This window comes from Gigantopelta aegis, chromosome 3, assembly GCF_016097555.1.
Source record: "Gigantopelta aegis isolate Gae_Host chromosome 3, Gae_host_genome, whole genome shotgun sequence".
Taxonomy (NCBI): domain Eukaryota; kingdom Metazoa; phylum Mollusca; class Gastropoda; order Neomphalida; family Peltospiridae; genus Gigantopelta; species Gigantopelta aegis.
Window position 1 is genome coordinate 31,557,173 of NC_054701.1, and position 18,465 is coordinate 31,575,637.

General features: G+C 38.6%; 1 protein-coding gene across 2 annotated transcripts in view; it reads right to left on the reverse strand.

Moving 5' to 3' along the window:
* LOC121367886 (BRCA1-associated protein-like) overlaps positions 1–17,595 on the reverse strand; it is a 31,155-nt gene extending 13,560 nt beyond the window's left edge. For both annotated transcript variants that reach the window (XM_041492332.1, XM_041492333.1), the window contains exons 1-7: positions 17,462–17,595; positions 13,099–13,293; positions 12,058–12,481; positions 11,078–11,188; positions 8,648–8,738; positions 7,856–7,969; positions 133–198 (exon numbers count right to left, since the gene is read on the reverse strand). In XM_041492332.1, coding sequence (XP_041348266.1) covers positions 133–198; positions 7,856–7,969; positions 8,648–8,738; positions 11,078–11,188; positions 12,058–12,481; positions 13,099–13,293; positions 17,462–17,540 — 1,080 coding nt within the window. In that variant the 5' untranslated portion in view covers positions 17,541–17,595. The remainder of the gene's footprint in view (positions 1–132; positions 199–7,855; positions 7,970–8,647; positions 8,739–11,077; positions 11,189–12,057; positions 12,482–13,098; positions 13,294–17,461) is intronic.
* Between the last annotated feature and the right edge of the window lie 870 nt (positions 17,596–18,465).

Consider the following 18,465-nt stretch of genomic DNA (forward strand, 5'->3'; position numbering starts at 1 on the left):
TCATATTTGCATCTACTGACATTTCTTTTCTTGTTTTTTTTAAATGAAAAATAAAATAAAACAGAAAATACAAACTGTCAAATGATTTTGTGTTGTTTTGTAAAGATGTTTACACTGCATGGAAAAACTCACCATTCTCTCTAAACACACTGGACAGTTTGGCAACTCGGTTAGACCAGGGATAGGCAACATGGCACCCTGCAAGACAAAACATTTACACAATTATTATACCTCTTATAGATCACAGAACAGATTTCTACTTTAGAACAGAAATTCAAATGCAAAGATAAATAGTAAAGTATTAAAGAACTATAAAAGTGAAAATAACAGACCCCAGCCTTGTAACACTATGCAGTGATCTAAGCCAGAACCTGCAGCCACAAAGGACGTGCTTAGAAACAGCTTGTAACACTATGCACCGATCTAAGCCAGAACCTGCAGCCACAAAGGACGTGCTTAGAAACAGCTTGTAACACTATGCAGTGATCTAAGCCAGAACCTGCAGCCACAAAGGACGTGCTTAGAAACAGCTTGTAACACTATGCACCGATCTAAGCCAGAACCTGCAAACACAAAGGACGTGCTTAGAAACAGCTTGTAACACTATGCAGTGATCTAAGCCAGAACCTGCAGCCACAAAGGACGTGCTTAGAAACAGCTTGTAACACTATGCACCGATCTAAGCCAGAACCTGCAGCCACAAAGAAGGTGCTTAGAAACAGCTCGTAACACTATGCACCGATCTAAGCCAGAACCTGCAGCCACAAAGGACGTGCTTAGAAAAGCTTGTAACACGTTGCAGTGATCTAAGCCAGAACCTGCAGCCACAAAGGACGTGCTTAGAAACAGCTTGTAACACTATGCAGTGATCTGAAACAGCTTGTAACACTATGCAGTGATCTAAGCCAGAACCTGCAGCCACAAAGGACGTGCTTAGAAACAGCTTGTAACACTATGCAGTGATCTGAAACAGCTTGTAACACTATGCAGTGATCTAAGCCAGAACCTGCAGCCACAAAGGACGTGCTTAGAAACAGCTTGTAACACTATGCAGTGATCTAAGCCAGAACCTGCAGCCACAAAGGACGTGCTTAGAAACAGCTTGTAACACTATGCAGTGATCTAAGCCAGAACCTGCAGCCACAAAGGACGTGCTTAGAAACAGCTTGTAACACTATGCAGTGATCTAAGCCAGAACCTGCAGCCACAAAGGACGTGCTTAGAAACAGCTTGTAACACTATGCAGTGATCTAAGCCAGAACCTGCAGACACAAAGGACGTGCTTAGAAACAGCTTGTAACACTATGCAGTGATCTAAGCCAGAACCTGCAGCCACAAAGGACGTGCTTAGAAACAGCTTGTAACACTATGCTAGTCCTGCTTGAACCTTCAGTGGGTGTAAGCACAAGTCAAATGGTTGATTGACAGCTTGCTTTGGACATACATGTATGATTAAGGACCACACAGATAATGAGAGAGGAAACCCGATGCCACCACATACCTTTTTGGATAAACAGCAAGGGATTTTTACTATGCAGCATACCAGAGACATGATAGTACATATCACAGCATTTGTTACTCCAGCTGTGGAGCACTGTAGTCCATCAGGTCAGGGGGTCAACCGGTACTAGAGAGCTGACCAAGGTTTTTTGGTATCATTAGAAAGGTATACATCCCTGGAAGTCATTTCTGCCTGATAGCAAGCTGGAAGTAGTAGCTTAAGTGTTGTATGCCACTGTGACCCCCCCCCCCCCACACACACACACACACAAACCCCCCCCACCAAAATAACGACAACACCAATTCGCACTAAATGCACTCCCTTCCCACCCAAAATCCCTCCCTGCTTATTCAGTGATATAAAATGAACTGTGTATTGTAATTAAGGTAATAATTGCATACATTAATATATTACGGGGACATACATATAGTATGCCCAGGGGTGAGGGAAGTGGGATGGGGGTGGTTTTTGGATATGATGTGCAAAGACATTACAGGGGAGATAAGATTACTTACAAAGTACCCACCTAAAAATAAACTAATATGTTGTAAAGTAAGGTCTGGTGTGCTTCCCCGGGATTCAGTAGCTGCTGTTATGGATGCTTGACAATATAACTGAGGTGTAAGGATACACAGTTGAAGGGTCCACGTGAAGAACCTATGATGTCATGGTCACAGTAACCCAATGCAATAAAATATATAATTTTGGTAGGCCATTAACTGTTGTTGGTAAAAACTCCTTGTTTAGGTATAAATATTTCACAATTTCATTACTAGAGTTGTAAACTTTAAAAAGCAATGATCTTAAAATACGAAAAGAGTGGACCCTTCAAATATGTATTTGAAGCACTCTTGCATTTGGCATGGAGAGGTTTCCTGCCATGGATGCTAGAACATCATTAAAATCACGTTGCCACAATTAGAGCAGGTCATTAGAGACCCCCATGATGAACTACACCAGAAAAAAGAAATGTTTTATTTAACGACGCACTCAACACATTTTATTTACGGTTATATGGCGTCAGACATTTGGTTAAGGACCACACAGAGTTGGTGAGCTAACCCGCTGTCGCCACATAGGCTACTCTTTTACGACAGGCAGCAAGGGATCTTTTATTTGCGCTTCCCACAGGCAGGATAGCACAAACCATGGCCTTTGTTGAACCAGTTATGGATCACTGGTCGGTGCAAGTGGTTTACACCTACCCATTGAGCATTGCGGAGCACTCACTCAGTGTTTGGAGTCGGTATCTGGATTAAAAATCCCATGCCTCGACTGGGATCCGAACCCAGTACCTACCAGCCTGTAGACCAATGGCCTGCCACGACGCCACCAAGGCCGGTCAAAAACTACACCAGATGTCTTCAGAAATACCATGGGTAATCAACAGCTGAATTATCTTCTCTATTACTTCTCAAAGTATATGCATTTTCTGAAAACGGCACATGGGGCACTCTCTGCCTTCTGGGTTAGCTACATGGACATGGTAGGAGACATTGTACTGGGACTGATACGAGCATCGCGAGAAAGTGATTGGAACCTACACATGGTTTCAGTACGTTCACATATCCCATAGTGCTTACCTACGACAGATTGATCTATGCACATTATTTGAGTGCATATTATACAGAGATGTCTCAGCGGTTACTAGTCATTTCGTACCACAGTCATTTTGTACCATAGCCATTTCATACCTATTTTTTATCACTTCGTACCATAATGTTTTGTCATTTCGTACCATAGTGGTTTCATACTTGGTATCTTATTTTTGTCGTGGTATGCCACTTCTTATTTTTATTGTTGACGAATAAACATTGACGTGTAAACATACCTTGCAAAGTGAGCAAAGGTTTAAATGAACATAATGTATGTATATTGCCACTGATGATCATTTCATATGATACGAGACTCACCCCCCCCCATCTTATAATGATGAACGGAAACGTTTGAAGATAAAAGTAATAAAAGTAATATATTATCTTTGTCTTATTATTTGTTTCTTTCTTTCTTAAGGGTGAGGCTTCAATGTAGCTGCATTAGCCTAATGTTTATTTTTTAAATCAGTAATTCGATATTTTACTATCTGTCAGTCAACTAAGCTGCACAATAAATGATTGAGGTACGAAATGACCAAGGTACGAAATGACCAAACAGACATAGTACGAAATGACCATAGTACAAAATGACTATGGTACGAAATGACCAAATAACTATGGTACGAAATGACCAGGGTACAAAATGACAGGTACGAAATGGTAAAATTGGGTACAAAATGACTATGGTACGAAACGACTATGGTACGAATTCAACTGGGTACCATCTCAGCTACCAAGAAATTATCCTGATGTTCACAAAAGTTTTATCGAAGGTGCATTCTCTGTCCAGATAGGACCGTCAAATCCATGTGGGAAAATACCAGTTTATCAGACATGTGGAGAAACTGTCACTAAGTACACCAAAACACCATGCTGAACCTGCCATTTTAGTCTGAAATAGTGCCAGTAAGTCAGTACTACCTGACTGCTGAATATTAGAGTGGATATATTAGAATGTTTCGTGATATGCTGGGCTTGAGCAAGAGTGATCTTCATAAGGCAGAAGTGAGCAATCGGTGTATATAGAAAGATGAGCAACCAGTTGCATCAATATTGGGTGTCATAGATGATTTTGTGAGTCTTTTCTAAGAATCAATTCATTTACAAAACATCTTTAATGCTACTCTACCTCCAAAGGACATTGCTGATGACATATCTAGGGCTCAAATACTAGAAGAGCTATATGAAACATTCAAGGTACAGCGTCTTGACAGTAATCCTCCAACAGTAACATACCATGACGCTCTCCCAAAAGCTATGTTAAAACATCCACCTATATCAATAAAGGAACAAAAATCAAAACAAATGGTTAGACAATGATGCTCAAATCAACAACAAACTTGTTTACTACTTTGATCCTAATGGCACAGACACAAGATACTGACATGAGAGATGAGAGAAGTTCTCGAATATCCTCTTGGCCCTTTCACCTGGTCCAGCTACTGCTGATGAGATGTTACGCAAGACCAGCAAATCTGTTCTAGCGAAGACCCTGCAGAAAAATCCAGCACTGACAGAAACAATTCCAAGACATTCAGCTTGCATAGTTGATGGAATGTCGCATGTGAATAAAATAAAAGGAGAATGCAAGACCTTGTTCATAGCACTCCATGAAGCATTAGCTGCAAATAGTGAACGCACTGACATCACGTTTGGCGTATACCGGGATACTTCTACCACAGGCTTGGACAGGCAAATGCGAGGTCAAAATGGTGACCTTCAATACAAGAATATCACATCCAGACAAACAGTAGTCCAGTGGCAAAAGTTTCTTGTGAGCACTCGAAACAAAACAAACTTCATTAACTACATTACTAGTGACCGGATCTAACCAGAAAATGCCAGCAAATTAAATGGTAAAACACTATGTCACATGTGAGCAGTGCTATCAAATCACAGAAGCTGGTTTGTGTGGTTGTTCCTGAACTGCAGTCAAGTCAACAAGAAGCAGACTCCAGAATTCTATTCCATGTATCTCATGCAGCAGCAGAAGGCTTCCAGGCAGTTGTGATAGTCTGAGATGACACCGATGTCTTAGTGCTCTGTCTCGCTTTCAAAACAGACATAACTTTCACCCTCTATATGAAATGCAGAACAACAACTAGAGTTAGGTATATTGACATTGACAACACAGCAATGGTACTAGGGCGTTCTGTTTGAAAAGCACTCTTAGGCATGCACACATTCACAGGCTGTGACAGTGTCAGTACATTTGCTAGATGTGGGAAGATCTCATTATGACAGATCCTTTAATCCAGTCTTCATTCGAGCAACTGGGTATAGAATGGAACTTGAAAGCTGGTATGTTCTATAAAATGGAAGCCTTTCCACGTCGGTTAAGTCTCACTACACAGTTCACTTCTGGATGAGTTCATTCATCACTATAGTTCCTAATTGTGACACATGTTATGGTTCACATATTAACTTCTAGGAATTGGGAAATAATTGAAACAATATGTAAGTTTAATGGTAATCCTTCTGGCTGTATTTTGCCATGTTATTTTGTAATATTGTGCATAGGCATTTTGGGACATGGGTGTATAGCGCAAGAGACAGTCGGAGTGAATCGGTTAATAAAACACTTGTTCGGACAGGTACTACAGCCAGATGTGGTCAAATAGCAAATAGCAAAACAACCGAGACAGAAATGATCTCAATTTTGGAGTGAAACTAAATGCTTACATAATGTATGTTCGCAATGGTGTATGTTGTTAGTGCCAACGAGGACCCGTTCTGGCAATCTTCATTTGAAGTTGGGCAATTTAAAATGGATTTCAATGGCAGATGACATCTGTGTCGTGAGACCGTATACGAACCTAAGTCAACAACAACATCCGGCAACAAATTTCAACACCTGGTATTATTGGCGAAGAAGTGGCAGATTGATCCTCACCAACTTCCAACATGTCATGATGCTTTGCGAACACATACCATGCAAGCTAATTATCAAAAAGCTGTCTGGAGGAGGAGTTTAAAAGCCAACGCCAACGTTTCAACACCACATGGCAAAGGATGGAGAGTCGGTGCAACTGGGGAGAAACGGCTCTTGGGAATTAATTGGGTCAATCGGGCACCCAAGACTCTTCTTACTATGATGGCCTGTGAATGCTCGAGGTCTTGTGTTCTGCCTAACTGCACATGTCTATCAAATGACTTGAAATGTTCTACAAAATACTAAACTGTAGTAACCAACACTGGTGATGAGTGTCGTTAAACATTCATTCATTCACTGGTGATGAAGAAATCGATGCACTGGATGATCTTATTGCATAAACACATTCACAAACATCATGAATATTCATGTATATTTACTAAATGTAGGTTAAGTCCGTTTTCTGTTATCAAAGGCATATCTCTGCACAAGCGAGTGTCAGAAGGTATTTTGGTAAAATCACTTTTAGCCAGCTCAGCTATAGCACAACTGCTACTTCTTAGGGTATCCGTTTACAGGATGTTATAAATATACTTATTGTACTGACTGACAAGTTGAATACATTATTTTATTTTTAAAATATAATCATTTAGTAAATTAAAACAGAATCTTCAAACTATAAGGTTAGTTGAATGCAGCATCACACACACACCCAAAACCTACCCACTTAAAACACCCAACCACCCGCTGGGGCGCACGCGCAAGTGTGTGTGTGTGCGTGTGCGCACACGTGTGTGTGTGTGTGTGTGTGTGTGTGTGTGTGACATACTGCATTCAACTAACCTTATAGTTTGATGATTCTGTTTTAACACACACACACACACACACACAGATATATATATACATACAAATTGAGTAGTTATATTTAAAGATTATTCAACAAGTAGACTGTTTTCGTTATTTTGATGGGGTGTGTGTTCAACATGGCGTACAACACTTAAGCTACTATATTCAGCTTGCTATCAGGCAGAAATTAACTCCTGGGATGTATACCTTTCCAACGATACCAAAAAACCGTGGTCAGCTCTTTGGTACCAATTGGCTAAAATTTCAGTCTGACCTGACTGGCTGGAACGAGAAATAGCCCAATGGGCTCAACAATCCTAGACCGACCATGCATCAAGCAAGTGCTTTACTACTGGGCTACACCCTGCCCCACTCAAAACTTTAGCACGAGTTAGGTGTGACTCCTTGCTACCCAGACCGGCCTCAGTGGTGTCGTGGTTAGGCCATCGGTCAACAGGCTGGTAGGTACTGGGTTTGGATCCCAGTCGAGGCATGGGATTTTTAATCCAGATACCGACTCCAAACCCTGAGTGAGTGCTCCGCAAGGCTCAATGGGTATGTGTAAACCACTTGCACCGACCAGTGATCCATAACTGGTTCAACAAAGGCCATGGTTTGTGCTATCCTGCCTGTGGAAGCGCAAATAAAAGATCCCTTGTTGCTAATCGGAAAGAGTAGCCCATGTAGTGGTGAAAGGGGGTTTCATCTCAAAATCTGTGTGTTCCGTAACCATATGTCTGACGCCATATAATCATAAATAAAATGTGTTGAGTGCATCGTTAAATAAAACATTTCTTTCTTTCCTTGCTACCCAATAATAGCACCCCACCCCTACACCCAAAAATAACAAGACTAACATAAAGGTGAGGAATACTATAAACAGTTTCACTTCTATTATCCCCTATCCCTATAATTATATATAGTCCTAAATATTTATGTCTAGCTAACACATTCAGGGCTTTAGATCTCAACAAGCCCTGACATTATACATTTAATATAAGAATGTGTACACATATATTAAGACGGTGATAACAAGCCTACCTCAGACTCTTTCATGATCTCCACTCTAGCGACATACACCAAGTGGCAGATGTTACTTTCTATAGAGTTGTACGGCTCATTGTTGTAGTTTTCATAGAACTGGTCAGCTGACGTCTGAAAACAAAACACAAACATACAGTATTCAAAGAACATGTGAACAACAAAATAAATCAAAACTTCTTAAGATGAATGGTGGAAGTGGCTTTCTGTGGCTTTCTATCCAACAAAATTAGACACAAAAAGGCCTAGATAGTTAAGAAAGATTAAAAGATTAAATTGGATGTTGAATGTATAATAAAATATTTTATGTTTAATACATGTGATTTTTTTTTAATAATAATAAATAAACTTTTGTGAAAATAAACAGAGTAATATAAAATATTATTTTACAATTTTACTGAATACAGGGGAAAAAGTGTACTAAAAAAACAGACTGAAAAATAATGGCAAAATTCAAAAAGAAACAGACTGGCTTACAATATTAAAAAAAAAAATTCTATAAATTAATAAATCTTTGATAATCTCCAAAGATTTAAGAAAATTGGCTAAAGCAGGACTCGCCAAATTTTGACAGCAGTTGGCGAATGTTTTTTTAATTTGGTAAAATAATTCCATTTAATAATTGACACTGTTTGAGAAAATAACTTGATTTCTGCAATTTTTGAAGTTTAATAGACAATTTGGCAAAATATTTGGCTCACCCAGAGCTAGCCTGAGGCTAAAGCCTAATCTATTCTAATGACAGCCCTGAATATATAATAATGCTGATATATGACCATTGTAACCACTCACCTGATCGCGAAACTTGAGCAGGACCATGTACTGATTGGGCGTAGCATTACGTATTATCCTCATGTACTCTATTGTAGAATTTGACTCAGATCTATAAGACAAAGAGCAAAAAAAGACATTAAATATTAAAAATGGGAGAGAATATCCTATATTATTGGACCTGACACTGACAATCCACAGGTGGCCTCAGACCACAATTAATTTTGCTATATGTTTCTATATAGCCTTAGTGGCTATAACATTTTTATTAATATCAGCAGGCCTGTGGATTTTTGTATGTACCTTTGCCTGCCTGGGGGACACATACCCTAACCCAGCATATTGGTTTAAACAAACAAACCCTCTAAACCAGGCCGGAGTACACCCATTTTACACAAAAAGCACTACTTTGGCATGGACCGGAATTACCACAAACAAGTCTTCAATGTCAACAAGTTACACATGTTTACAAACTACATGCTCTCCCCAGTCACTTCAGTCAAATAGTTGCCACTTTATAGCTGTCTGCCATGAAATAATCACAGTCAAACAGCAGACTACTTGCGAAGACAATTTTCCAGATTTTGGACAACCAAATGGGAAGATAACTGTAATCTGAGGCGAGGTGTAGAATGTGTCTATCTGTTAAATATACAGCATTTAGTCAAGCAGTGGCTACCATGTAACATCATAAAATCGCTTTTTTAATGAAAAATAATAATTTTATGGATTGCTTTCTTAACAAGGTTCATAATATTTTTTGATACATATGAAATCATTTGTCTCAATACGACATAACATCATTCATGACATCACAACTACATTTTCACATGGTATGACTCAATGTACATTGTGTTTATTTCTTATATAATTCACTTGAAACATTGTTCACAAACAACATTCTTGGAAAATAAACAGGACATTAAACTTGCTGCCATTTTGTATCAATTTATTTTCCTTCATGAAATCATTTTCATTCAAGACAGACAATTGAAAAAAAAAAATTGTTTAATATGTTTTTATCAGACCAAGGATACCTTATCAGCAGCCTTCATGAAAGCATGGTTGAAAATACCAGAATGCATCTCACCTCATTGCTTGAAAGTATCAGAATGTATCTCCAGTGTTCGAGATTAACGGTATTCCGATATCCCGAATTTAATTTTGGATACCAAACTTCAATAATCCAGTATCCCACAGGGATATCATATAATGTACCGGGTAATATTGTTGTTGGGTTTTTTAATCTGGCGTTTTCATTTTTCGTAGAAAGCCGTCATTTACTGGTGAAGTTAGGTAACAGTATGTTCAAGCTCATACCCAGTCTAATGCTATGCCGTAACAATATCTCCCCCAGCTCATACCCAGTTTAATGCTACACTGGTGCAATAGCCAGGTAGCAGTAGACTGGGAACCGCTAAGTCGCTATTATTTTTGTTGGATGTTTCCTTCCTTCAACTTTTATTTGAGATATTGATTCCACATATGCAGGAAATTAATACACGTAGGTTTATCATTAGTAATGTCAGAAACACTTATAGATTACTGCTAAATATTAATTTATGTCATTATTGCACCAAAATAGATGCAGGAAATTTTTTTGCCGATTCTCTTTGATTGTCAATTTCACAAATTCCATGATTTCGATATAGCAATAGACTGGGAACGAGAACAGTGTCATGCAAGTTTGTTACGATGTTATTTATGAATTTTATTTGAGTGGGATACTAAATTCTCAGGTGGGATAAGAGATTTTCAAATGCTAGTATCCAACTGGGATACTGCCCAAAATGTTTAATCTTGAACACTGATCTCACCTCATTGGCTGAAAATACCAGAATGTATCTCACCTCATTGGCTGAATGTATCAGAATGTATCTCACCTCATTGGCTGAAAATACCAGAACGTATCTCACCTCATTGCTTGAAAATACCAGAACGTATCTCACCTCATTCGCTGGAAATACCAGAACGTATCTCACCTCATTGGTTGAAAATACCAGAACGTATCTCACCTCATTGCTTGAAAATACCAGAACGTATCTCACCTCATTGCTTGAAAATACCAGAACGTATCTCACCTCATTGCTTGAAAATACCAGAACGTATCTCACCTCATTGGTTGAAAATACCAGAACGTATCTCACCTCATTGGCTGAAAATAACCAGAATGTATCTCACCTCATTGGCTGAAAATAACCAGAACGTATCTCACCTCATTGGTTGAAAATACCAGAACGTATCTCACCTCATTGGCTGAAAATAACCAGAACGTATCTCACCTCATTGGTTGAAAATACCAGAACGTATCTCACCTCATTGGCTGAAAATAACCAGAATGTATCTCACCTCAATGGCTGAAAATAACCAGAATGTATCTCACCTCAATGGCTGAAAATAACCAGAATGTATCTCACCTCAATGGCTGAAAATAACCAGAATGTATCTCACCTCATTGGGGCAACAAACTGGAGCAGATCATGGATCATGTAGGAACCTGGAACACCCAGCATGCAGATCATCTCACTGCGAGCAACACCAGCATCAAGAGACTTTCTTTCTCTGCAATAAAACACACATCACATTTCAACTACATGTACAACTTTGGATATTTTGTTTCTTAGTGTCTTTTAAATGCTTAATCAGCCATGCATATTATATAGTACTTAATGTAGTTTGTTGCACAATAAAATATGTGCTTACATGTCATTATTGTAATGTTTGAAAAAGTTATGCTTACATAACACATTATTAGTACCTGTATGTAATTGTTATTTTCCAATCTATTTACGCATTGATATGTAAAGCTACTTTAGCAGCTTAAACAAGTGCCTGATATGAGAATGGCATATTACGTAGCAACCAATGAAATCTTAATGTTGTCTGGTCACAATAGGCTATTCTCGTATACGGCACTCATATTGTGTGACGTAGCCTTTATAGTTATGTATCACATACAGAAGAATCAACAAACCACAGGTACTGTAGCACCTTACAAGCATTCAAAATGTGTATACAGATGAACCAACACAGAAACTCCCTATTAAACATATTTTATGCAGGGTTTCTAGAATTTTTATAAAATCCACTAGCCATGGGATCAGTGATTTTTAAAATTTACTAGCCACGATTAAAAATTCACTAGCCCTACTTCACTTCAACTAAAAACAATTTTACTAATTAATAGTAATAATTGGATATGTCACCTAAAGAGGGAGATAGAGCTTAAAACACTAACATTGGGTGGTGGTGGTGGGGGGGGGGGGGGGGGGCAGGATATTCATATTTACAAAATAGACTTAACTGCCGCATTTGACAAATTTTTAAATTATAGTTATTTACTTGCCCAACACTGAAATTCACTAGCCATGGGAGTGGGGGCTACCATAATCAAGAAGCCCTGTTACATAACAAATACTTATTAATCCTACCCGTCCTTGTATATGTGTAGGATGCCCTTGGTGCGCTCCACACAGGGGTTCCCGGAAAAGAAGTGAATTGACGATGGCAGTCTCGGAGTCGGGCTGTGACTCTTGGGCAGTACCGTGCCACTGGTCCGCCGCTCCCCACTGGGGTCATCGTGGGTCAGAGATGACTCCCGGGATGTGGATACTCGCGAAACCTTGTCGGCTTCAGACGTGGTGCAGTCGACTGAACCGCCGTGTGACGTTCCCGGGACACAGTCGGTGTGAACCGTGGATCGGACCTTTGTGCCATTGTCTTTCTCGGTCACAGTGATGTCAGTGTGAGGCTCGTGATCGGTTTCGGGTTTGTCATCAGGTTTAACATTACTTGTGGGCGTCACTGGTTCGTCACTGCTCATTACTGATTCATTTTCTTCAGAGGTGTTGGGATCTATCAAAGAGAAGAAAACAATTATTTCTAACACACACATTGTTGAAGTAATATAATAGTTTCATAAATAAATTAAAGTTTCTAAAATCTTCCTCATAATTGTACATGTATGTAGCTGCTGAATGAAGGTTTTAATTTACTGTAACCAGAACAACAAAACTACATGAAATCATGACAGATATAGACCATGGATATTTTGAAAAAGCTATTACATGCAGGGTTGCTTCTGTCACCATCAGTAGACATAATATCCAACTGTAACATTACAAATATTGGCTACAATCATAATTATAAAAAAACATTACTCATAAGGGTATCCACGAATACATACATTTTATACCCTCAATCTTTTAAAAAGATTGAAATTCAAATAAAATCATTTCGAGTCTGTATAAAATGTCAGTACAAAACAAATGTACACCTGTCGGCAAGATAAACATACAGGAGATAAAGTGTTTATGAGATCTACTGACCGTATGTTAATAAAAAGGCAAAAGAGCCTACTTTATGTAAATACCTCTAATAATAATATCTGTTGTGTCTGTATGTGGTGCGTGCACATACAATCATACAAGTCCATCAAACATACACACAAAATATGCCAGTACTTTGGATACCTGAAGGTAAATAGGTTTCCAAAGTGATGCTGCAATGTTCTCGTAATCCTGTTGATTCTTTAATCTGTCTGTGGAGGTCTTCTGTTTTCAATCTAGGTGAATCTCGGACGATCCCAGTTACTGCTGCATAGCTCAGTTTGTTTTGTGTGTGAGATTTGTCAGTATAATCAGATGAACATAGCTGATACAGAGGTGCTGAAAAAAGTATCAGTAAATTAGCTACCAAATACTACGGGTGTCACAATACACCAATGCATCACAATACTACTGCTTGCGATACGATATCCATGCTTGTGTATCGATTCCTATTTTGACAATGTATCGATTCCTATTTTGACAATGTATCGATTCCTATTTTGACAATGTATGGATTCCTATATTAATTCTGTGTTTATTTACCAACACCAATTTCTACCCGGTATGTACTTATAGAAAAGTAATGTCTTTGAACTGAAAAAAAAGAAAAAAGACTGGACAAATAATGTGTATAATATGACCTGGGCAAGGATTTACTACTGTGTGCAGTAGACCATGAAAAGTAGGTGACAGCTAGTGACCTAGTAATAGATTGCTATACACCGCCATTCCAAGTTGTTCCTACATGTGTACAGCATGCAAGCACAAACAATAACAACTGCCAAATTGGGCTATGTGAATCTGTCCCACCAGAAAGAGTTTCGACCATTCCCCCTGTTAGTTATGGGATGGGAACTCTATTTACGTGCTCATATCCACAGAGGTTCAGGCAAAATGCCAGACAACTCGGCCCGGAGGACAACTCGGCCCACGTCGAGACAGCTCAGCCCAGAGTTCTGAGACAACCCGGCCCACCGCGAGACAACTCGGCCTGGAGTCCCGAGACAACTCGGCACAGGGACAATCTTGTCTATTGTTGGACAAGTGTTGTTTTTTAAATTAAAGTATTCTCACCGAAATTAAAGAATGTGTTTTTGTTAGTATTGAATTAGTCCCACCTTAACATAAACGTCTCGAAACGAAGTGTCATGTCGGATTGATAAATTGCTGATCCATTTATCTTTGAAGATAGTTTCCACTGTTCGAATAATTTGTTTTTGTTCTACAGTCGGTGACCTAAACATTGGAGATGATCCCAGAAAAAACATGCAAAAGTTCTTTATCGTACTTTATCGTAGTAACAACACTCGCAGATATAGCCTCCTGACTTCCAGCGAGTAGCTAATGAACAAGTAAATGATATCGTCCTGCAGACGTTGTCTTGTTATTTTACCTGCTATTAAGAAGTAATTCCAATTGGTGAGCATGATGACATTTTCAGCAAATAATGTATATAACTGTCCAAATTATCTGATAACTTATCACATTCGAACAAAATGCCGACTTATCCGTGTGCGTTTTGTTCTAGCCGACGAGCACCATCGTGGAGGGTACTCTCGAGTGCCTAATAAACATAGGGGCTGAATAAGCAAAGGGTCTGGAAAATTTTCTAAAATCAATTAAAAGTAGGGTGCGGAATTAGCATAGGGTGTGGAAATTTTTAAAAACCCAATAAGAGTAAAGTGCGGAATTAGCATAGGGTCTGGAAATTTAGCTAAACTGTAAAAATTTACTAGTAATGAAAACAATTTGGTTTGACGTAAAAATAAAAATAAGTGTTTTGGAATTAACAAAAATATATTATTGTTGTGTGTACATGTGTCCATGTAATTTATAAAACAAGCGGCTCAGAAATAAATAACTTGTAGTAAATTCCATAGTATGAAAAAATGTGTTCACTATAAACATGTTTCTATTATCTAACTGTTACAACTGTGTCACTGTCACATACAATTAATTAAAACTGTGTGTTTGTACATTTAAATGAAATTATGATAATTAATGTGAGGCGAGATTGCAGCTTTGAAAAAAAATCCAAAAGTTCCATGCAAGAAAACCAAAACAATCAGGGTGGATGACAGCTCGCTAGATTCATCTCCTATAGTATATTTAACACATGGTCAATTATAACAAAACGTAATTTCATCAACTTAATTTTTACCTGTATCATTCTTTATTTTTAAAGCATAGGTGGGGACACTTACGATGCCAGGGGCTGGCATGCATAAATCTCAGCTGAAGATTCACAAACAATTGTGGTCATCGGCCATGCCAGCTGTTAACGGAACGCGCCGGAACTGGAACGCAGTTAGGGGATGTAACTCTGCCTAATTTTTATCGCTAATTTCTAATAAACTCTATTTGCAAGTGAAAATAAAAAGGTTGAGTGGAATTTGTAATTAAAATGAGTGGAATTTGTAATGTCAAAAAATGAGTTTGGGCCAGTTCCCCTTATCCTAAAGGAACTGTACTTTATTTACTCTAGTATACATAGCTTAACAAAAAGTCATATTTACCTTTAAGAATTCAGTACCCCAGTCTTCAATGTTTGATGAAAAGATGAAGTGTTGAAGTGTAATTGATTAATTTATATAAAGTGCTTACATGAACTGTTACATCGATTTACAGGCGAGGACTCAATCGAACGTATCCTAGGAATTTACCCAACCAAATAAAACCAAACCGAGCCGGGCGATAAAAACAAAATGGCGGCCAACAATGTTCGGAAACGTGTCTTTACATTTTGTCGTAGAGTAACATACTTTGTTGTGCCTTAATGGTTCAAATGATCAATTAAGCAGAAAAACAATGTATGTATATTAATAAATAAATAAATGTATTATCTGACCATAAAAGTTGGCATTTTATATGACAACTCGGAAAATTGTAAATTCCGTTTAAGATTTGCTATTCCGTCCGCGATCCCGTGATCGCGGAAAATCGGTACCCCTAATAGAGGCTATATGTAAGCATTAGAAAAATTAAGAATCGTAATAAGCGTTGGGTGCTGAATTAGCGTAGGGGGTTACTTTTTTTTTTTAGATGTAATTAAACGTAGGGTGCTGAATAAGCGTAGACACCAATTTTTTTTCACAAATTTAATAAACGTAGGTGTACGTTTATTTGGCACTCGAGAATATCATCGTTGACGACCTCGATGTACAGCAGACCTGGGATGCAATACATCAATGACGACGGCACCTGCAAGTTCGTCAAGAAGGTCTTCATCCTCCCGTTCCTTCCTTCAGAGCACGTGGAAGCAGCCTTCGGCGGTCTCAGAAGAGGAACACAAGTTCCAGGACTGGTGACCCTCATGGAGTATGTGGACCGCACCTGGATGAGGAGCAGCGTGTTGTCAGTGAACGCCTGGTCGGTCTTCAACCAGGGTGTGAGGACCAACAACGATGTGGAGGGCTGGCATCACTGACTGAACCACCGTGCCCTTGGAACAGCCCCTCCCTTCTACAAGTTGGTTCCCATGCTCCACACCGAAGCCAGGCTGGTTCATCTCGGAGAGGAAGATGCGACAGCGACAGAGGAAGGCCTTCATGAATCTACAGGGAAAACTTTTCGAACTGTGGAGACGCTACAGACGGTGATGTGTCCACTTCTAGATTCCTGTCGGCCTGTGGAAAGCTCTACGCCCCTGTTGCTCACTGACTTTTATCTTTTGCTGCACGTTTTATTTCTATGTTCTTTTGGTGATTGGTGTTTTATTTCGTTATTATAACTATTTATGTATGTGTTCTGTTGGTTTTTTGCGTACATATGTGCGTATGTATTTACGGTAATAAATGTGGGAATTTGGCAAATGATGTCTTTTGCGTTATTTCTATAGTACAATACTTTTAGAAACCCATCCGACACTACGACATGCGCGTATGACATTTACAACTGTCATTCTTAATGGTGACCATATAGTTAGCGGTATCTATCAGTATAATGCATTATTATTACTATAGTACAATACTTCGACACTACGACATGGCCAACTATCATACTTAACACGCATATAATGAGTCACAGCATGCCCCGTCTATCAGTCTAATAACTCGGCCCAGAGTTGTCCGAGACAACTCGGCCATGGGGCCAAGTTGTCTGGGCCGAGTTGTCCACCGGGCTGAGTTGTCTGGTCCCTGTTCAGGCACGCCCACCCCGGGCTTAGCCTCTGACTTCACCAGTGACCAATTCCAGGGCAGGAGTTAGTTATCATTATCGCTAACCCTAACACAGAATTTTATATGGTCACAGCCACAGGTGTGGGGGGGGGGGGGGGGGGGGAAGCGGGCGAAACTTTTCCGTCCCACCAAAGATTTTGTCAGAAGCAAGAATACTGAATTATTGTTAACAATTATTAATTTTAAATGTTGTGAAAATAAGCCATAATATTAATAATGGCAATTTCAGGTTTGTAACTTTTAGTAAAAAAACAAGAAAAAACCCAACCAAAAACAAGAGAAAAGTGTTTAAATTTTAGCATGGTTTTGCTTGAATTAGCTAATCTTACCAGAATATGGCTTAAAGATAGTTGGTTCTTGACAATTATCGGCAATCTCAAGCCGTAACACGACTAGAGAAATTAGCATTTGATCAAAAGAACAAGAACATAATTATATTTTTTTCTTTCAGGAAATATAAAATCGTTATTTTAACTCACAATAAAAAATCATGAGTAAGGGGAGTAACTCCAATACATTATGGGTTGTATTATTCCAACTGAAATTCCATATGCGGCAAAGTTAACGTATGTAGTTAAAAACATTATCAATCTGATTGAAATCAGTTCTACTGCACAGGTAAATAGTTATAGACAAATGGAACTAATTTTAATCACATTGAAAACACCAAAGAAAGTGGAACCTTTTATAGCTAATTTTCGACATAACCGGATGTTTTTACAACACCCCTAGTTTCTCACAAAATTGTAGTACTAACTGTACTTGGTTTCACAGGTATCCTATGCACGTTTCAAGCACCAGATTCCTTGACACAATGGTACTAGATGAAATAAAATTGTATACATTTAAAGGGACATTCCTGAGTTTGCTGCAATTTTTAAGATGTTATCGACTAATTGAGACTTTTTAACGATTGTAATTAATTATCAAATATATTGTTCTGCATAAAATATTAGTGGCTGTATATTAAACGTGTTTCTGATCGTTCTAATATTTGTTACATTTCATTTTATTTCCTAAAATATATTTTTTCGTACGTTTGGGCTTATTACAAATATTAAGACGACCAGAAACATGTGGTATATACAGACACTGATATTCTAAACAAGAAAATATATTTAATATGTAAGTTTAATCGTAGAAATATTTTATTAGTCGGAAACATCTTACAATGCAGCAAACTCAGGAATGTCCCTTTAATGACCAGACGAAACAAAATGATATATTAACAAACACCTCAAACTTGGACCCAGCCGAATGTTATCTGGTTTAGTACTACCTACACACTTTGTACAGTTGGATAGTTGGATGGATGGATGGATGGATGGATGGA